Here is a 22952-nt window from a genome sequence, read left to right as displayed (position 1 = left end):
ACCGTTTATTTCCCAATTGCAAATCACACATGAAAAACGTGAATGTCTCTTTGAATTTTTATTGAAAAAAGATGATACAGTTGCAGAAAGTCCGCCTATGACAACGTTTCGGCCATCGTCTCGGCCTTCATCTGGTCGGACAGACTGACTGGTTGAGCAATGACTCCCAGAGGGGCAAGAGGACAAGATGACGGTACTGGTAGAGACAGTAAGTCGTGTGAACACTTTATTTGTCTAGTGGTGGATGGACTGGTAAATTCCTGAGATAACGACGGGGTCCCATCAATATTTTAGGATTTATCTATAGGGGTTCTCTGCGGTACATGAGTAATGCTCGGCTCTGTGAGAGCGTGAGATCAATCCGTATATGAGTGGCAGGATATCAAACAATCCTTAGGCCGGGGTGCTGTGTGGCAGGATGCTGGCCGAATTAGGTGTGGATGTCAGAGAATCTGGTTTAACTCTTAGCTCATTTGCACATGGCAGAAAAAAGGGGTAGTATCCACAAGTTAAATGGGATCCGGGGCTCTATACCTCAAATATCCGGTATGGATGGCTACCTGAAGGGCTTTTGGATAAAGCAGTGTGCTGGGTAAGGAAAACCTATGCGTAGGCAAGTATTATGTGTAGAGACCGCTTGTGTGCCCTGTGCGTCCGGTGAGGTGGCTAGTGAGGTGGTGGGACGCCGTCGTTATCTCAGGAATTTACCAGTCCATCCACCACTAGACAAATAACGTGTTCACACGACTTACTGTCTCTACCAGTACCGTCATCTTGTCCTCTTGCCCCTCTGGGAGTCATTGCTCAACCAGTCAGTCTGTCCGACCAGATGAAGGCCGAGAAGATGGCCGAAACGTTGTCATAGGCGGACTTTCTGCAACTGTATCATCTTTTTTCAATAAAAATTCAAAGAGACATTCACGTTTTTCATGTGTGATTTGCAATTGGGAAATAAACGGTGTGCCGGAGCTACTTTACCTCTATGTGGCAGTAGCTCAGGGTGGACCTCTCTAGATCATGGGCCCGGGTAGACCACACCCTCTGCCCCCCCAAGTAGCTGCGCTACTGGTATAAATGCATCATCTATCATTACATAACCGAACGCTTTGAAAGTAGTAACTGACGGCAGTTACATCTATCTCAGCTAATAAGTGCTGAAGTGGGAATAAAACTTCAAATCAAAATGAGCCAGTTTTCATGTATGCCTGTGATTGTTCAGAGTCTAGGCTGCTCTAAATATTCCCTTCACTTTCCAAAGCGGCACATTAGAAGGCTATTTTATGAACTAAACAACATCTTCCAAACCAATCTGTTGAAATTGAGGTTTTGTCAAACATTTACACCTGCTCCATTTATTGTTTATGGGCCTGGTGCAGATAGCCAAGAACTATACTGTATTAACGAAACACCAACAGAGCAGAGCATGTTGTAAGAATACTTGGTGTTCAGAGACCAGTGCCGCCCCCCAAGTGACGTCATGTGTGTGGGCGGTGCTGGTCTCTGAACACCAGGTATCATGTTGCCTGCTCGTAACTACTGATCAGAGCAGCAAACATAGAGTGCACTGTCATTGTGCATTTCACACAATGACAGTGCGCAGGGAATAGCCCAGCCCTTGAAACTAGCATCACTGATGACTCTATTTCATGCAGGGGGCAGAGGCTGTAGCAGTGACCGCGGCCTCTGCCCGTAATGACGCTTCGTTTGAATAAGATGCACTAGAATTCACAAACAAAGTGTCACCACACAGGAAGTAGGGAAAGAAATACAATAACAGTTAGTGTAGTTAGGCAACAGTAGGGAATTTTTAATGCAAGCACATTAGAAATTATATTAGAATATGCACTAAATATATAGGGATTTAGATTTGCATTCCTTTGACCCTCAGATGAGTCCTTTCTTAAAGGGAACCTGTCAGGTCCCTTATGCGTTCTAACCTAGAAGCAGGGTGATGTGTGGCCTAGTAACCCTGCTTATTTACATACGGAACACATAAGTAATAAAACATATTTTTATACATACATAATACATTTTCTAGCAGCCACCTGGAAAGATGTCAAAGTTCCATCTGTGCTTGAAATAATAGAAAGAGTCTTTTTACACAATATATACGAATATAAATTTGCATTAAAGGAGAAATCTTACACAAAATATTCAACAAGATGGAATTTATGGTCGAAAAAATTCACTCCAAATCTTAAACTGTTTAATCCTTGATAAGAGTTATTTATCTAGTGTTAACACTAGAACTACTGGACTCGTGACACCTATATAGAAATACATAGTGCAAAGTAGTCAAAATGACTACCTCAGTAGTTCTAGTGTTAAGGGTAATATAGATGAATGCTTCGTTTATTTATCTTGAGATTATATTTTGCAGTTTTAGAGTTAGACAAGTTTTATGTACAAAAATACAACTAAAAGTTAAGCAAATTTCAGAACTCCCTTTCCTACACAACTCTCCTCCCTTTTTTTTTTGTTTTTTTTTTCTTTCCTCCCCTCATCCTTCCCTGGTAAAATATTAAACTTATATAGACTTGACTATAATTTGTTACTTTTTTTGCATGTTGTCAACATAACTTGTAAAAATTGTATTTCACTTTACATTATAAAAATCAATAAAGGGTTGGGTTGGATTGGGGTGAGAAGTGGCAATTGAAGTTTAATGTAGATAAAACTGAATGAAAATTAACACTGCATATCGCCCTAAAAACACTATGCCCACTGTCAAACATGGTGGTAGCAGCATCATGCTATGGGGAAGCTGTCCTTCAGTAGGGACAGCGATGCTGGTTAGAGTTGCTGGGAAAATGGATAGAGCTAAATATTTGGCAATCCTGGAGGAAAACATGTTATAGGGTGCAAATAACTTGAGACTAGTTCGCGGGTTCAGCTTCCAGCAAGACAATGACCCTAAACATACTGCCATTGCTACAATGTAATGGGGGCATGCGGAGTAGAATTTCAATATTTGCAGATGATACTAAACTCTGCAGGGTAATCAATACAGAGGAGGATAATTTTATATTACAGCGAGATTTATGTAAATTGGAGGATTAGGCTGAGAAGTGGCAATTGAAGTTTAATGTAGATAAATGTAAGGTCATGCACTTGGGTAGAGGAAATAAAATGTATAATTATGTACTTAATTGTAGAACACTGGGTAAAACAGACACAGAAAAAGACTTGGGTGTATGGGTGGTTGGTAAACTTAACTTTAGTGGACAGTGTCAGGCAACTGCTGCCAGGGCTAATAAAATAATGGGATGTATTAAAAGAGGTATAAGTGTTCATGAAAAAAATATAGTTCTACCTCTGTACAAGTCACTAGTGCGACCGCACTTAGAATACTGTGTACAATTCTGGTCACCGATATATAAGAAGTACATAGCTGAACTGGAGAGGGTAAAGAGAAGAGCGACCAAGGTTATTAGAGGAATGGGTGGGCTGCAATACCAAGACAGGTTATTAAACTTGGGGTTATTTAGTTTGGAAAAACGAAGGCTTAGGGGGGATCTAATCACAATGTATAAATATATGAGGGGACAGTACAGAGACCTTTCCAAAGATCTTTTTACACCTAGGCCTGCGACTGGAACACGGGGGCATCCGCTACGTCTTGAGGAAAGAAGGTTTAATCATAATCACAGACGAGGATTCTTTACTGTGCGAGCAGTGAGACTATGGAACTCTCTGCCGCATGATGTTGTAATGAGTGATTCACTACTAACATTTAAGCAGAGCCTGGAAGCCTTTCTTGAAAAATTTAATATTACCAGTTATGTATATTAGATTTTATGACAGGGTGTTGATCTAGGGAACTAGTCTGATTGCCGTATGTGGAGTCAGGAAGGATTTTTTCCCCATTGGAGCTTGTTTGCCACATTGTTTTGGGTTTTTTTTGCCTTCCTCTGGATCAACATGTTAGGCTACTTGTTGAACTAGATGGACTAAAGGGGGCTTTACACGCTGCGACATCGCTAATGCGGAGTCGTTGGGGTCACGGAATTTGTGACGCACATCCGGCCGCATTAGCGATGCCGTTGCGTGTGACACCGATAAGCGATTTTGCATCGTTGCAAAAACGTGCAAAATCGCTAATCGGCGACATGGGGGTCCATTCTTAAAAATCGTTACTGCAGCAGTAACGAGGTTGTTCCTCGTTCCTGCGGCAGCACACATCGCTCCGTGTGACGCCGCAGGAACGAGGAACCTCTCCTTACCTGCCTCCCGGCCGCTATGCGGAAGGAAGGAGGTGGGCGGGATGTTACGTCACGCTCATCTCCGCCCCTCCGCTGCTATTGGGCGGCCGCTCAGTGACGTCGCTGTGACGCCGCACGGACCGCCCCCTTAGAAAGGAGGCGGTTCGCCGGTCACAGCGACGTCGCCAGACAGGTAAGTATGTGTGACGGCTCTGGGCGATGTTGTGCGGCACGGGCAGCGATATGCCCGTGTCGCGCAACAGATGGGGGCGGGTACCCACACTAGCGATATCGGGACCGATATCGCAGTGTGTAAAGTAGCCTTTAGAGTCTCCCTTCAACCTTAAAAACTATGATACTATGATACTATGATAAAGTATACATAATACACACTATTACAACACAGGGATGGATAGGAAGGGGTTACTAGGCCACACATCACCCTGCTTCTAGGTTAGAACGCATAAGGTACCTCACAGGTTCCCTTTAAAGGATTCAATATTGTCAGGCAACTGCAGATGAAAAGGAAGAGAAAAAAACCCAAAAATATATTAATTTACCATTACTTTTTTAATGAACTTACTGCAAATTCACAGTCCAGGGGGTCACACAGGGAGACATCTTCAGCTGACTTGTTACAAGTAGACTCACGAATTGTAAATTCCACATAGAAAGCTGTTCCTGCAACCACCTAAGAACATGAGTATATATCGTTAGGTAAGGGTAGGCGACACCACTGAATTGTAACTGTATCTGTAGCTGGATAATGGCAAAGTTTAGTGTCACCACTACAGCACACAGAAAGTGATTGTAAAATCACACATTAATGCGTTCAAATTTGTTGACATTATTGAACACGTAAAAATGGGAATTCTAGAAGATGTTCTGAATGTAAAACCTATTGATTAGAATTTTCCTTTTGTGTGGATTTGTGTTTGAACATCTGTGCTGCAACTTATTTTAAGGTCTTTAATGCAAAATTAATTTCTTTATTTACATATTATAGTACAAACATAACTTATATCCTGAAATAAAGTGCGTGTGCATCAATTTATGTGGGTAGTAGAAGCTACACATGGTCTGCTGCATATAGCTTTTATCAGCCTCTTAATCATTCTAAGTAAAGGGCTAATATACACTGGAGATCAAAATTAGAGAACAACACACCATTTCCTAAATGTTAAGGTCATTGTGTAGTCCTATGGGGAGATAAGGTATGCACACCAGTGACTATGTAAGGGGAATACATGGAATAGCAGAAACTGCTGTGTGAATACTGACTTGAAAAATCCAATAGCTATATGTAAAGTGAAAATGTGAAAAATGGAATCTGCATTACTGCCATGAACATATGAATCAAGAGAAATTTAGCTACTGAATTGATCAATACAATAGAGCCCCAACACTACGCCAAAGTATTTCTCTACGTTGGGGTCCCTAGCTTGTGTGTGTCCTCTCATGCAGTTATAAAACTTACCGTGTATGGGAAGCTGAGACCCAGGCTATATATGCGTATGATATGGATTGGCAATAGGTGTGGTTGGGGAGGGTTCCCAAACGAAAAAATACTAACAATAAGGATAACGTTTGGAACACCATTCTAAGTCTGAACTGGGTGCAAAAACCTAAAAAAACATCACTATGGGGAGATAAGGTATGCACACCAGTGACTATGTAAGGGGAATACATGGAATAGCAGAAACTGCTGTGTGAATACTGACTTGAAAAATCCAATAGCTATATGTAAAGTGAAAATGTGAAAAATGGAATCTGCATTACTGCCATGAACATATGAATCAAGAGAAATTTAGCTACTGAATTGATCAATACAATAGAGCCCCAACACTACGCCAAAGTATTTCTCTACGTTGGGGTCCCTAGCTTGTGTGTGTCCTCTCATGCAGTTATAAAACTTACCGTGTATGGGAAGCTGAGACCCAGGCTATATATGCGTATGATATGGATTGGCAATAGGTGTGGTTGGGGAGGGTTCCCAAACGAAAAAATACTAACAATAAGGATAACGTTTGGAACACCATTCTAAGTCTGAACTGGGTGCAAAAACCTAAAAAAACATCACTATGGGGAGATAAGGTATGCACACCAGTGACTATGTAAGGGGAATACATGGAATAGCAGAAACTGCTGTGTGAATACTGACTTGAAAAATCCAATAGCTATATGTAAAGTGAAAATGTGAAAAATGGAATCTGCATTACTGCCATGAACATATGAATCAAGAGAAATTTAGCTACTGAATTGATCAATACAATAGAGCCCCAACACTACGCCAAAGTATTTCTCTACGTTGGGGTCCCTAGCTTGTGTGTGTCCTCTCATGCAGTTAAAAAACTACATACATATAGCTATTAGATTTTTCAAGTCAGTATTCACACAGCAGTTTCTGCTATTCCATGTATTCCCCTTACATAGTCACTGGTGTGCATACCTTATCTCCCCATAGTGATGTTTTTTTTAGGTTTTTGAACCCAGTTCAGACTTAGAATGGTGTTCCAAACGTTATCCTTATTGTTAGTATTTTTTCGTTTGGGAACCCTCCCCAACCACACCTATTGCCAATCCATATCATACGCATATATAGCCTGGGTCTCAGCTTCCCATACACGGTAAGTTTTTTAACTGCATGAGAGGACACACACAAGCTAGGGACCCCAACGTAGAGAAATACTTTGGCGTAGTGTTGGGGCTCTATTGTATTGATCAATTCAGTAGCTAAATTTCTCTTGATTCATATGTTCATGGCAGTAATGCAGATTCCATTTTTCACATTTTCACTTTACATATAGCTATTGGATTTTTCAAGTCAGTATTCACACAGCAGTTTCTGCTATTCCATGTATTCCCCTTACATAGTCACTGGTGTGCATACCTTATCTCCCCATAGTGATGTTTTTTTAGGTTTTTGCACCCAGTTCAGACTTAGAATGGTGTTCCAAACGTTATCCTTATTGTGTAGTCCTATGTGATTATATCCTAGCATAAGCAAACTATCAGTATTTTAAGCTTATTTCATAAAGTGAATTTATTCCAAAGCATATGCTTAAAATGTAAATTAGATAAATTAAAAAGAACACTGATCAAAATTAGAGAACACTTTCAGATTCCTGCAAGTTATTGGTGTTAATCTGGCACCTGGAGCTAATTTCCTTAATTATCTGACAACCCCTATTTAACCGTCAGCCTAACTTTCCAGCTTACACTGACTTTGCAAAAATGGTGTGCCGTTCCAAAGTGACAAACTCTCTGGCAGCAGGTTGTCCGGATGAAGGACAAAGGTGACCCTATCGGCCATAGCAAGTGAAATTGGTCATTTCAAGTCTGTGATTTCGAGAATATTGCAGCTGTACAACATCACAAACTCTTTCAAGTTCCCCAAGAAGGCTGATCGCCCTCGAAAGACAAATGCAAGAGAGAACAGGATAATGCAAAATATCTCCATGGTTATTGTTTCAACAAGCTGGAATTGCTCACCAGTTCAGCACTGAACAGAAAAAGTATCTGTATTGTCATACAGTGTCATGACATTTAAGAGCATTTGGACTGAAAGCCCACTCTGCAGTGACCAAACCTCTCATTAGCAGGAAGAATCAAACAGCTAGACTCACCTTCGGTGAGGAGCATGTTGTATGGACAGAGGAGATGTGGTCCACAGTTCATATTAGGGATGTAATAAAATTTAATTTATTTGGGTCTGAAGGGAAACATAATGTTCATCAACAAACTGGGCAAAGACTGAACCCAAAGTATGTTAACAATTCAGTGAAAGGTGGTGGAAGAAGTGTCATGGTTTGGGTTATGTTTTCTGCAGCAGGAGTTGGACCTCTTAAACAGCTACATGACAGAGTGACTGCAAGTGTGTATCAGAACCTTCTTCAACAACACATGGTTCCTTAGGCTATGTGCGCACGTTGTGTAAATACATGCAGCTACGCTGCGCTTTGTAGCGCAGCGTAACTGCATGCGTCCTGCGTCCCCTGCACAGTCTATGGAGATTGTGCAGGGGCCGTGCGCACGTGGTGTTTTAGAGCGCAGCGCTTCGGCTACTGCCGAAGCGCTGCGCAAAAAGAAGTGACATGTCACTTCTTCCGTGCGCTTTGCCGGCAGCTCCTGCTCTGTCTATGGGAGGAGCTGCAGGCAGAGCGCATGGAATCGGCTTCACTACGGACATTTCTGCAGCGATTTAAAGCGCACATGTGCTCTTCAGATCGCTGCAGAAATTTCTGCAGTGAACTGTACGCAACGTGCGCACATAGCCTTACTTGCGTTTATCACTTAGTCAGCAATTTTCATGCAGATCAATGCCCCCTGTCACACAGCATAACAGGTAAAGCAGTTCCTTGAAACAGAAAACATTGAAACAATGAAATGGCCAGCCCAGATTCCTGATCTAAACCCAATAAAAAAAAAACCTATGGAAAATCCTTGATGACAAAGTTATGGCCAAGAAATCCACAACAGTCAAAAAACTGTGGAAGAGACTGGGAGAAGAGTGGACCAAAATCACACCAGAGCAGTGTTAGAGGCTAGTGATGGAGGGTTGGATTTGGAAGTGCAGATTTTGCTTTTTTTTTCTTTTTGGGGGGGGGAAGCCATTGCTCATTTCCCAAGCCTTTGTGCTATTACTAGCATGTAACATGTAAGCCCTCTATATTTCCTTTCACAGTTGATGGAACTGAGTGGGGACTTGTTTTTTTGTGGGTGGCTGAGTTGAATCTTGTTTTGTGGCAATTTTGGTACAGAACATTTACAGTTATCCTGTGCTTTATGCTGAGCACTTACATCAGGGTTTCCATCTACATATCTGATTTGAAAAACGTCATTTAGGTGGAACTCCTGACAGATCCATTCACTATAATAAGTCTCCAGAGTTACTCCAAACTCCTTTTGGCCTCTGTTTAGTGGTGTCTGTGTTGTGTTATGCGCAAAACTGATCTTGACCACACTTATGTATATGCCTAAAAGAACACGTAAAAAGATGGACACCGCCAGATCACAGGCCAGATGGGACTTCAAAATGACTACCTCTGCCTCATTAAAGTTAATTTTCCATTGGGAATTTTGTCTGAATCAAATTTTTTCAGAGATTTACACGTAATCTCAGGTGGAAGTGCTCAGCATAGAGCGCAGGATAAATGTGAGCTACACCTTACTGCGATCTTTGGGAGATAGAATAGGCAAATAAATAGCAGTTGAAGAATTTGGCTTTAATTATTTATTTTATACGCTGTTCACCATGTGGTATAAGTGATTAGGCAACTTTATTCCTCAGGTCAGTACGATTACAGCAATACCAGATTTCTATAGTTTTTTTTAGGTTTGGCTACTATCACACTAAGATTTTTTTTTATAAAATTAAGGTGAAGCATCACTGTATTTTAAAGCCTATAGTTTTTGGGGTTTTTTTCTGCCGATAGAGTCATGTGATGGTGTGTTTTTTTGGTGGGAGAATTATATGAGTTTTTTCTTTGATCTGCAGCACACCTGTGGGATTATACACATTTTTAGACTGTTGTGTAAGAAAACTAATAGGTTTCCTTTAATGGTTCTAAATACAAGGAGATAAACTATAGAAAAAGGACTTTTTAAAAGCCCCTGAACTCTATGGAGTATTAACCCAAATTACATAGTCTAAACATACAGTAGGCTTAAAGCTACCTAGCCCACGCATTTTTTACAGAAATAGCCAATTATCTAATGTGTATCATGGTGACTGACTCCTAATTTTCTCTCGACAGAGGCAGAAGAATCTCAACATGTCTGATCCCTTTATTCTAACCATTTGGGTTTGAAATCAGTTACAATTAGTTTCTGCTTTATTTTATCTGTACCTGTCGAGCTGCTTTTGTGATGTTTCCGAGACCAAAATATTTGTTGAAGTCACTCTCCTTGTTAAACTTCTCCAGACTCTTCTCTGCAACCTCTTGAATGTTACTATCATTCAGTGGTCTAGGTAAATAACAACCAGAGCAACTAAAATCCCGAGGAGCACCTGAAATGTATAATAAATGAAATATCATACAATTATTTCCATGAAATCAACTGGTCATTGATATAACGATAATAGATTGACCCTAGATTTTGTTAGCTAAGATAATAATAAAGAAAAAAGCACTAAGGGTCAGTAAACAGTTACCCAGAGCTGGGTCTTCAAAAACAGTCAAGTGAGTGAACTGACTACATTGGTTAATTACATAATTATTAGTGATGAGTGAGCGCTAAAATGCTTGAGTGCTTGTTACTCGAATTGAGCAGTCGGACGCTCAGACGGGCTTGACTAGAATACCAAGTATATTGGAAGTCAATGGGAAACTCAAGTATTTTCCCGAAAGATCCCCTCAGGAGGTCTGGGCGGAGGCAGAAAAATCGCTAAAATGGATGGATACAGCACTTCAAATGGAATTGGAATATCATAAGGAAGACACCTAGATGCATCTTTGATGCCCAGGTCGCTGCTGCAAACAATGTGCACATGTTGAGTATTTGGATGCAGAAATTTCTGCACCATTTCTGCCTTTCTTGGCAGGAAAAACACAGTGCCATGTTTTTTATGCCTTTTTTGCATACGCTTTTCATCTGTGTTTTTTTTAGCGTTTTTGGACACCGATGAATGCAATAGATATAAATAAAAGATATATATAGATATATAGACATATAATTGCAAACACATCCAACATATAATATAATTGCAACCCGGGGAGCTTAATGGACAGTTTTTATGTTTAAATAAAGGAAAAAAACGACATAGGGTCCCCACTATTTTTTATAATCAGCAATGGTAAAGCAGAAAACTGCAGGCTGATAGTACCAGGCTGGGAAGGTCTATGTCGTTAGACATTCCAAATCTTACACTGCCCAATGTATGACCCGGCGAAAATAGCAATGAGCGGTAATGTTACTGACGTCATTACCGCTCATCACAGTTGCTTTGTATTGCAGGGCACAGCCTGACCGGGAGTGACCTATGAAGCATTAGATTGAGGCTCGATAGGTTGTTCTACAGAATCGGTGGATATCACATGAACGCCATGGACTACATCAGAGCTGCGGGGATTATTTTTTAATAATAAATTGGTGAACGAGGGACAGTAACTTGTCTTTCTTTCTCTCTTTTTGTGTCTGTCAGGTTTCCATTAGTGGACTATGTCAGATTTGGTAGACTACTTCGCATCTGCATGACTTTTTTTTTTTAACAAATTGGTGAACCTGGGCTAGGCTCGAGGTGTGTTTTTTAAAATAAAATATTTTTGTGTGTGTTTCTTTTAACTTACTGAGTTAGTAAAGGGGTGTTTGATAGACGCCTCTCCATTGCTAACACCAGGGTTTGATGCCAGCTGATACTACACAGCTGTCATCAACCCCAAAAATCCATTAACCCAATTGCCACTGCACCAGGGCAATTGGGAATAGCTGAGGTGAGGCTCCAGAATTATCGCATCTAATGTGATGTACCACTTCTGGGGCGGCTGTAGGCTGGTATTTTAAAGCTGGGAGAGGTCCATTAACCCGTTGCTCTCCTTTACCTTGGCAGGTTATCAACATTAGGTGGGCTCTACGTCGTTTTTTAAAACTATTTATTTATTATTAGTTTAAGCAATGCTAAACACCCTTTAGTGCCATATGAATGGCACTAAAGGGTGTAAGTGTATAATATATAGTTGGACTGCACATTACTTTGCTTTGGTCAACTGCTAAGCAAAGCTTTCCCTCCTAGATCAACTCTCCCCAAACTGTATCCAGGAGATTGTGCCAAGCATTGCATCATAGGGTCCTATATAAGACCTGATGACACGATATGGCTGGCGAATCACAGTAATACTAGTAGCCAACATAGCTAAGGGGCTACCATGTATGGCAGGTGATCCGCCTATGTTTATTGGTTGTCTAACAGCTGCTATACATGGTGGACAGGGACTCGAGCTCAAGTACCAGCCATACTCGATCTAGTAACGAGCGTGCCTGAGCATTTCGATGCTCAATCGAGTATCTAGCGGTCCTGAGCACGCTTGCTCATAACTAAAATATATCTTTGTACCGTGTTAGCCAGTAGAGATAAAAAAAAATGCTCATAACTAATAACTTTCTGATACTTAACTAACTTTCAAATATTATAAAAAGGCCCTCTCTCCTATTTTCATATCATTCTCAAACACAACACCCTCACAATGAATAATCGTTTAATGCTTTCCTATTTTATTATAGAAAATCAGGATATCGGATGTGAACTCTTACCATTTTATACTTTTATAATCTATCTTAAGTTCTTAACATTTTCCCAGGCCAGCAACTCTTGTTTCACGATGATCATGCAGTATAAACAAGCCACTAATCACCTGACAAATGAGCAAAACGCTTGTTCATCCATTGAAATGATTTTTTGGTTTGCACGATAGATCATTTGTTCTTGGCTGCACATCATCCTGTGTAAATAGAAACTGTGCTGCGGAGAGCAATGGCAGCCTCTGTTCATTGAACAATCTCTTATGATTGTTCATTGCACATCTGAAGTGTGGTCTGCCAGTTTAAACAGACTACTAAACAACCAAGTATCTGATGGGAAGTCATTAAAGTGAACTTGTCATCTCAGAAAACACTATTTACCTGCAAATAGTTAGGCCCCCTTCACATGTCCGTGTTTCCAGTATGTGTGGTGTCCGTTTTCCACGTACTGGAGACACAATTACACATATCCTCATTTAAATCTATGAGGATCTGCACACTTTCGTGTATTCACATGGACCATGGGGAAGCCAAAGCATTATGTGAAACACGCATCAGGGTGCCTTCTGATCTAAGGTTGTTTCTCCTCTCGACCACTTGTGGGACTCTACTTTACTTCCACTATAGATAACTAACATTGTTCTCTTTCATTTATATACGTTTCTGGATGTTTTTTTACCTGTCCTTTTTGCACCTACAGTATATATAATCTATATATTTAAATCACTAGCATTCGCATGCAGAATCTGTAATCCATTTACAACATATTCTTTAGGTGTTATTTTGCATTTTTGCGGTCAAATAATTTTTGCATACTACCCTGTGGGTTCTATGTAATTTGTGCATTTTCCTATTTTGCACACTATATATTTCTCCATTCTCTGTATCCAAAGATTCCATTCGTTGTTTTTTTCTTGCTAACACCATTGCCACCTTGTGGTTCCTTCTGGTATTGCATATGTTATTTGCTTGGTATGCCTTATTTGTTTTTATATATATATATATATATATATATATATATATATATATATATATATATATAGATATAAAATATATATATATATCTTATGTGGGCCTTTTATGCATTTATATACACATTTCCTGTAATGTATTTGTGCACACTCTCATATGGTTCACATATGGACAAACAGCCATTTAGATTTTGTTTTGAGTGACCTCTGTTTCACTCTTTATGTCCCAATTCCTAAATAAATTTGTGTTTAATAGATATTATCTCAATTATATTTTTGGCCAAACACTCTTTTTATGTAAGAACTTGCTACTTACCAACATATTTTTGCAGATCAGAGTAAACATCTTCATAGAGGAGTCAATGAGATGGCTACTTATGCGTGTGTTATTACATGTATATAGCTCACTTAGGTCTCAGAGTCCCTGACTCTCAATGTAAAGGCAGAGCACAGATTTCAAATTAGGTGTGAATGCGGCAATGAATAATAGCTGGATATAGTTCTCCTAGAGGTTTATTAAACAGAGTCAATACATGATCATAGGATGTGTACCTGGCCTCAGTGTACAATCATAGTTGTAGAGGTGAGCAATCCTTTCTGGCTTATTCAGCTGAAATGTTGCTCTGCACTGTCCAAAGGCCTGAAACAATAATACGGAATTAACAATTATCCTAAAGAAATAATCATAAATAAAAAGCTTGATTGTCATAACCAGACAGTATGTCTACCAATTAAAATATATGTTGCTGTTCAAGAATCATAATAAAGTTGAAGACGGCAGTTAACTAGAGAGGTAGGTGCGTTTGTAACCTTAAGCCCTTCACGACCGATGGTGTATATTTATGTCATCGGCTGTGTCCCTGCCTTTGATGTGTGCTCACATGCCTAGCATGCATGTTTCCATTACAAATAAAATTAATTTTCTCCAGGGTGCCACACTTTCAGTACTCCTGCTGGGCACTTTAATAATGCTATTTACTTGTAGGTTAATCCAGTGTCGGCAGATTAACAGCGCTTTTGAACATGGCAGGTTCCCTTTATATGCCGTGGCAGTGTAAAAGCACTTCTCAAATCTGTGCCTCCCTGATACTATTCCATACCCATCTCCACTTTCCTCTGCTTCAGGCCCCCTTCACACGTCCGTGAAAAACACGCACGTGTGTTACATTCCATTTTTCAGGTCCGTGTTCCGTTTTTATGTCCGTTTTTATGGTACGTGTGGCATCCGTGTGAATGGCGTATGCTAGCCGTGTGTGCGTGTGGAATGTCTGTGTGTGCGTGAGATACGTAAGTGACATGTCCGTGTGTTGCCCGTGTGAAATGTTCCGTGTGTGATGCATAATGTCATTGCTAGATACCCGCTGACAGCAGACAAAGTCGCGCGATGAGAATGAACTCGGGTGAACTGTACCCGACTTCATTGTCATACCGCGGCTCTGTCTGTGTCGCGTACTGATTAGCGGTCACCCGTGAAGGACTCACCGTTGACCGCTAATCCCCTGAGTGACTGAAGTTAGCAGCGCGATTAGCGCTGCCGTCACTCAGGCTACCCGCGGCCAGCTGTATCCTCCACCCGAGACCGCAACTCACCTGTGACTTCATCGCTGTCACTCGGGAGACTTGCTGTCACAGTTGGAGGATCCAGCGGTGGCCGCGAGTAACCTGAGTGATGTTATCGCTGATCGCGCGGCTCACCTCAGTTGCTGTGTGGAGCTGACAGGAGCGGCGGTGTTCTACTGCAGCTCCTGTCCCTTTCATGTAGCAGAGCTGGAAGCGACGCGGGACCTCTGTGGATTATGCCAGACATGGATGGGTTTTTGGGGCTTAATAAAGTGGTGAACGAGGGTATTTGTTAGTGTTTATTATTGCAAATAAAGGATTTTTTCACTGTGTGTGTTTATTAACTTTAAATTACAGGTTAATCATTGGGTGTGTCTCATAGACACCTGCAATGATTAATCTAGGACTTAGTGGCAGCTATGGGTTGCTGCCATTAACTCCTTATTACCCCGATTGCCAAGGCACCAGGGCAATTCGGGAAGAGCCGGGTAGAGTTCCAGAACTGTCACATCTAATGGATGTGGCAATTCTGGGCGGCTGCTGGCTGATATTGTTAGGCTGGGGGGCTCCCCATAACGTGGGGCTCCCCGTCCTGAGAATACCAGCCTTCAGCCGTATGGCTTTATCTTGGCTGGTATAAAAATTGGGGGGACCGCACGCCGTTTTTTTAAATTATTTATTTATTTTACTGCACAGTATAGACCCGCCCACCGGCTGCTGTGATTGGTTGGCTGCTGTGATTGGTTGCAGAGAGACAGCTGTCACTCAGCGTCAGGGCGTGTCTCACTGCAACCAATCATAGGCGCCGGTGGGCAGTGAAAGCAGGGAATACTAGATTGATTAATGAGTGGCCGGCTTTTTCAAAATAGTAAAAGCCGCCGGAGTTTTTTAACAGCTGTGCAGCGCCTCGCCGGTGATCGGGGAACGGTGAGTATGAGAGAGGGGGGAGACTGACCGACAGACTGAGAGAGGGACAGACAGAGAGAGAGAGTGACCGACAGACAGAGAGAGACCGACCGACGGACTGAGGGAGATTGACTGACATACACAGAAAAGAAAAAATGACCGACATCGCTAGAAAAAAGCACAAAACATACACGGAGCATACGGAGATGCATCCGTGTCACGTACGTGTGCTCACGGACCCATAGACTTTCATTGGGTGCGTGTGTGCATGTTCTGTGCAGAAAACTGACATGCATCTGTGTAATACGGATACACATACGCTTCATGCACATGGACACACGCACCGTACAGAATAACTCACGTGTAACTACAAACATTAAATAACATTGGAGCACGTGTGTCCGTGTCTCCGGTACATACGGAAACGGACCAAACACGCACTTGTTTCACAGACATGTGAAGGGGGCCTCACTGATAGCCCACATGCTTTACTACACAGCCAGTGAGCTGCCAGGAAAACAAGGGCAAGGGGGCTGCTTAAGAATAGAGATGGGAAGATCAAAGCTTGGGAAGTGCTTTGACACACCCAGGGCACTTAATCCTCATTTGCATACAGATGTAGCAAAGTTCACCTGAACATAAAAAATACAGCATTGGGATATCACAACACATTTGATAACATTAATTTGACACCTAAAGGCCCAGTCACACACAACGACTTACCAGCGATCCCGAAAATGATGCGACCTGATAGGGATCGCAGGTAAGTCGCTGGGAGGTCGCAGGTGAGATGTCCCACAGTCAGATCTTACCAGCGATGCAGGAAGAATACAGGTTGCTACTGCGACCTGTATAACGATCTCGGCGGTCACTGTGACCCTGTCACACAGTGTCAAACACAGCGATGTGTCCTGCCCAGCAGGACATCATCGCCTTTGAAGAAAATGGCCTGGACCATTCTGCAACGACTAGAGATCTCACAGCAGGGGCCTGATCGCTGGTAGGTGTCACACATAACAAGATCGCTAACGGGATCGCTACTGCGTCACGGAAATCGCGCCTCAGCTGCGATCTCGCTAGCGATCTCGTTATGTGTGACGGTACCTTAACTCAGCATCAATCAATGACTTGTGCAATGTTAGATTATCTAAATCCTCTTAAGTGAGTACTGGTTTATTTCTCACTTCCTAATGTAACAAGCCTTGGTAGATGAGAGTGGTTATTCTGGCTGGATGTATGACTGTTATGTGTAGTCTATGTGGGCCTACAGATTCTCCCAGATAGTATTGATAGGAGAGAAGGATCCAGCCTCTTTAATGAGAATCCTTTTTTTGGCATGGAGGTAAGCTGTTACCAATTTGCGTTCCTGTACATGGGTGTCAGCAGGGAGAGATATGTTGGCCAACAGCTATCTGATGTGTGGTGAAAAAAAATTAAAAAATTTGTAAAAAAAAAAAAAAAAAAAAGAGAATTGCGCTTTTGTCGCCATTTTCTGAGACCTGAAGTATTCTCATTTTTGGGGTCTGGGGCTGCATGATGTTTATTTTTTGAGTCTTGAGCAGATGTTTTTAATTACACCATGTTTGGGTAGATGTGATGTTTTGATCGCCTGTTATTTCATTTTATAGCAGTGTTGTGGTGACCAAAAAAACATAATTCTGACATTCAGATTTCATTCAGATTTTTTTTCTTGTTATGCCATGTACTGATCAGTTTAATTGATTTTATATATTGATCGGGCATTTTAAACATGTGTTATTTTTATTATTATTGTTTTATTTTAAATTGGGCAAAAGGGAGGTGATTTGAACTTTGTTTTTTTTTTAATTTTTCCATACATTTAAAAACTTTATTTTTACACATTTTCTTCATTTTAATAGTCCCTTTAGGGGCTTTGCAGCTCATATAATCTGATCACTTATACTGTACAGAGCGATGCTTCAGCACCTCTCTGAATAGCAGAGAAATGCTGATCTCTTGTGAATGCTGAGGGTCACAGGAAGTTCATCATGACAGGTGACTCCCGCCTGACATGACAACCCATCGGCACCCCACGATCATGTGAGGCAGTCCCTGCCGCCGCGCATTAAATCCCGCTGTCAGAGATTGACAGTGTGATTTAACCCTAGAACGCATACCTGGGGCCTCGCAGGCCTGCTAGGTCATTTGTTTTCTATGGTAGATTGTTATGCTTGCGCGTTCTAGGGTTAACTGGTTAACAGGAGCGGGAGGATCTCCGATCCACCTGTGCCTGTTAGCTGATCATATAAGACGACATGTGCAGGAAAAGATGCGGGCTCGCTGCCAGACGCCACATTAAATGGCACAGACACAACCTTGTACATATCAGTACATCCAACGTTGTGAAGGGGTTAAAATATGTTTTAAATAAATTCATTCAATCATATTCATTATTGGTACCTCTGCCTTCAGACATGATAATTCTATAATAAAAAGTATGTCTGCAAAGAACGTCAGCATCCTTGTGGGCTCCCTGCAGACCCGTCCTCTGTGCACTATTACAACAGTCTGGCCAGAAATTAATATTTAGTGACATTCTCTTAGTAATTTTCCTAACTTTAGATTCTGTTATCAAACATAAAAGATGAATAAGACCTGAACTAGTGAAAGAGCTGTGAGTAAAGTCCTGATGTACTTACTGCTTCGTGACGAGGCTTGGCCCCACAATCTTTCCACAGTCGCCGACTCAGTACATGACATTCAGTTTCCAAAACATCCAATGTCAGATAAAATACAGATCCATTCTCCTCCTGAGAACGAAAAACAATATTCTTGTGTTCACATCTCATCTTATTTCATCTTCAAATCTCGCCAACAAATGCTAAATTTCACCAAATATGTAACAGTACTTCATTATCTACCCAAAGATATGAATCAATTGTTATCAATGCTTTCCATCCAATCTTTGGTCCTTGTGTCCATTTTTATTATCAGTGTGAAACTGTTTTACTCATTTGCAAAAAAAAAAAAATATTTACAAGTTTCCTTTACCCAATTTATGCAAAAAACAGACAGGACTTGGATGACACATGGAATGTATCTGCGTGCTGTTAACTTTTTTTTTCCCCACAGGCCTTTTCACTTAAATGGGTAATTTTGGTCATTTTTGAACAGCAAGTCTGATCAAAATCACAGACATGTTAACTTTTATTCACTTTTCGCGGACAATCAGTTTGATCTGTAAAAAAATTAACGGAAAATGTTCAAGAAAATGAGATGTATAAAAGTATGAGTAGACTCTCGAGTACTGTCTAATACTCGTGTATTCGCTTCGAATAGCATGTGCAATGCAAGTCAATGGGGAAAAACTCGCAATGTAACGAGTAACCCGAATGTCGTACTATTCATGTGTGTAGCGAATAGGGCGGAATTTGGGTTACTCGTTACATTGCGAGTTTTTCCCCATTGACTTGCATTGCACATGCTATTTGGAATGAATACGGGAGTATTACACAGTACTCGTTGTGAGTTTAGCAAGTACAAATAGTTAGGTACTCGCTCAAATCTAGATGACACGCCAAACAGAGACAAAAAACACAATGTTTAAAAAGCAATAAAAAGACAGCATCAAAAACAAAAAAAAAATGAAAGTAAACTAAGGTGCAGAGGGGGTGCAGAAATTCTACAGCATCAAAAACTCAACAGATACTGATTATGGGAACGTAGCCTTAGTTGCTAAAGAGAAATTTCATCTTTATACATAAAAAAGGTTAAACAGATTGTCCACTACTTTTATATTGATGGCCTATCCGAAGGATAGGTCATGAACGTCTGATCGACCGACATCCAACACCACTGTCAATCAGCTGTTCTCAGTGCCACTGGCAACAGGTGGCCAGGAATGCTCAGTTTCAGAGCTGCCCCATCAACTTATAGTGGTCATGGCCAGGTACTGCACATCCCCCTCCCATTCAAATCAATAGGAGGCTAATGTGCAGTATCCATCCACGACCGCTATCAGAAGACAGAGCAGCTCTGGAACTGAGCATTTCCGTCTGCCTGCTGTAGCGAGAACAGTTGGTTGATGGAGGTGCTGGGTGTTAGACCCTGGCCGATCAGACATTGATGACCTATCCTAAGAACAGGCCATCAGTGTTAAAGTAGTGGCTAACCGCTGTAACCATCCAAACGGTGAAATTATTAAACCAGCAAAACCAGAAATTAGTAGTAAGTGGAGCTAAAATTAGGAAGGGGTTAGACATTCTCCTTAAGAAACTCAATTATTGGTTGTAATTGTTTAAAATGATGAATCAGAGGTTTGTCTACCTTTCATTATGGGGTTCAGAAATAACTATCCTATTTTATGGTAAATTGGTGTATGCCCATTAAGAGTAAAAAACATTGCACTTGATAAATATTCACCCTTTTTAACTATGTAAGTCATCCTTACAACAACAATTTCTAAATCTATAGCATTGATCGATAATGTCTAGATATTCCGAGAACGTAGACTAGAGTGAGAAGACGTGCATGGTAGGACATGTGAAAAATAAAGTCTGTGCCTACTCATTGTCCCCTAATAAAGGTCAGTACAACAAGGACACTGAAACTACAAATGGAAGGGTAGGATTACATTGTAGAGAATTTCTTTAAACTCAACTGTAGAAATAATTGATGCCATCCCATGGTTGTACAAATTTCATTGCACCTTATTCAATTTCCTACACAGTTCGAGAACTAATGGCTATGTTCGGCATTGACACAATCCTTACTGATTTGGAGAGAAACAGTTGCCTACACATTAGAAAGTACAGTATTAATATTGTAGATCAGATTTGTATCATACTTACATCAAACTGTTCTTGTACGTTGGAAATTCTTTTTAGTCCAAGCACAGACCCTTCTCTTCGGTTGGCATTTAGTTGACGTAAAGATAGGTCGGCAGCAGCTTCTGCAGCAGGGTTATTGCAAGCAATGGAGGTTAGCTCAGGCTCTTTATTACCGCGAGATCGTCCTGCAGAAGATAGGAAAATCTGGGTGGAAATTAAAAGTAATATAGTGACCTTCATCCTTCCTGGGAAAAGGAGCGAGAACAAGACTTTGTCTGCTCCCTATTATAATATTCTCTATGGTCACTGTACTTAGCATATAAGTCATGTTCACTACTCATATATATGGTTACTATATGAAATCATATATCACCTTTAACCCTTTCTAACTGTCAGCAAACAAGAGAGTCAATGATTAGATAAATGTCTAACATTATATCACAAAGACAGGAAGAAACCTTAAGCAACGGATCAATGTTTTTATCCTGCATAACCTTGGCTCAATATACAAAGTTTAATTCCTCTATGGCTTTTTTAACTATTCTTGTAATTTGTGTTTTAACATTGATGAATATGAAGAAAAGAATTGAAGTGATGCAGAATATGATCAATGATATGATAGAACAGGTAAGAAAAATGTATTCTTTCTCTTGTGGCTGTAGACTACTATTAGTGTGGCGCCCCTGACCTGGTCAGGCACCACTGAGTACTGCACCCACGCTGGGTGAGTACAAACAGGTAATCCTAAAGGCTGAATAGGGTGTGTACGCACAGACACCTAGTAACCAGGTCTCACACACATCTTAGAGGGGACCCCTGGGGAGACCAAAGAGGGGGCGTGGCCTCCACATCTCAGCTAGTGGTGCGGTGGAGAAGCTGGAAACTAGCTAGTGCAGTGGCAGTCAAGAAGAGTGGAGCTGGAGGTAGCCGAGTCTGAAGTGCAGACGCAGGACAGCGAACACACTAGTCAGACCCTGCACGTGTAGTGGCTGCTGGCAGGGGAGTACATTGCCACACAGTCAGTCTGAAAGACACCTGAAGATAGAGAGCAGTAAGGAGTTGAATACGAGGACTCCTGGTAATGAAAGCACACACGGGGAACAGGTCCCTAGAGCCAGACATCCATTTAGTGGTCTGCTAAATCCTGCAGGTGGTGGGACTAGAGGTTCCACACCAACTAATACAGAGCCCTAGCATCAGTAGCAATGAGGGGGCCCATAAGGAGGATCGAGCCTGAAGCTAGCCACCTTGGTCCACGCTGCCAGCAAACGGGGCAGAAAGGGGAGAAAAGGCAGCTGCAACTTCCCTGGATGAATCCCACGGTACTTTAAGTCAGGGGTTGTCCGAAACAAGAAGTGCTAGGAAGGCGACTCAGCAGTCACCCCAATACCAGCCTTAAGGATACCTGGTTCTCTTTGGTCTATCTCAGTATCGCCCAGGTTACCTCACAAAACCAGCTGAACATGAGTAAACAAGTTGAAAGACATTTCTGGACTGTGACTGAGTTCTTCTGTGACTTGTGGTTCCACACACATACACCCGAGACCCTGGGGCCAGCCTCACTCTCGGGAGGCCATACCACCAGACTGCAGACACCATCAGCCCCAGACGCTCATTAAACTGCAGTGGTGGTCCCCTATCACCCTGACCGCAAAACCGAGAGTGGCGTCACGACTCCTATGAAAGTGAACCTGACATACCTGTTGTCAGAAGGGTCCCTACAGAGAAGTCCCTGCAGGTGACCGCTGCAGCGCTGTAGTGGGCGACTCATCAGCACACACCATGGTTTAAATAGAGGTTTTTAAACACTGATTCATACCGAATCTGATCAAAGACAATTTTGCATGTAACAATGCTTGCTGTGCTATGGGGATATTTTCACCTACATATATTTCTTCTAGGCCAAGATATAGTGCCTTTTGGACACACCATAGAGGCATATAGAACGCCAGAGTTTCCATAATAAACAGTATTTATCTATGTAATACCATACCGGGTCCTATGTATTGATTGAGATGAGTGAATCTAAACTGTAAAGTTAAGGTTCATACCAAACAGCAGGTATCCAGGTCTTGGACTCAAACACAGACTTAAAATAAAGTCTGTATCCGAGTCTGTTCATGTGCTAATATAGTTTGTTGAAAGGCTTCAGCACAGTCACTCAACAGCTTTTATTGCAGGTGGAAGTAGCCTGTAAGCTGCTGTGAAAAATTAAGTTAATAAAAAAATGTTATCGGCCCCCACCTATTTTTGATAGCAAGCGCAGTTAAAACAGACAGCTACAG

General features: G+C 41.4%; 1 protein-coding gene across 1 annotated transcript in view; it reads right to left on the bottom strand.

The window, feature by feature from the left end:
* Positions 1–20907, bottom strand: part of LOC142297278 (fetuin-B-like) — a 30363-nt gene extending 9456 nt beyond the window's left edge. Inside the window, exons 1-5 of the mRNA XM_075341530.1 lie at positions 20689–20907; positions 18538–18648; positions 13964–14051; positions 10052–10212; positions 4786–4893 (exon numbers count right to left, since the gene is read on the bottom strand). Of these exons, the coding sequence (XP_075197645.1) occupies positions 4786–4893; positions 10052–10212; positions 13964–14051; positions 18538–18648; positions 20689–20907 (687 nt within the window). The remainder of the gene's footprint in view (positions 1–4785; positions 4894–10051; positions 10213–13963; positions 14052–18537; positions 18649–20688) is intronic.
* Between the last annotated feature and the right edge of the window lie 2045 nt (positions 20908–22952).

This window comes from Anomaloglossus baeobatrachus, chromosome 3 (assembly GCF_048569485.1).
Source record: "Anomaloglossus baeobatrachus isolate aAnoBae1 chromosome 3, aAnoBae1.hap1, whole genome shotgun sequence".
Classification (NCBI taxonomy): domain Eukaryota; kingdom Metazoa; phylum Chordata; class Amphibia; order Anura; family Aromobatidae; genus Anomaloglossus; species Anomaloglossus baeobatrachus.
This window is presented reverse-complemented; position numbering and strand designations above follow the sequence as displayed.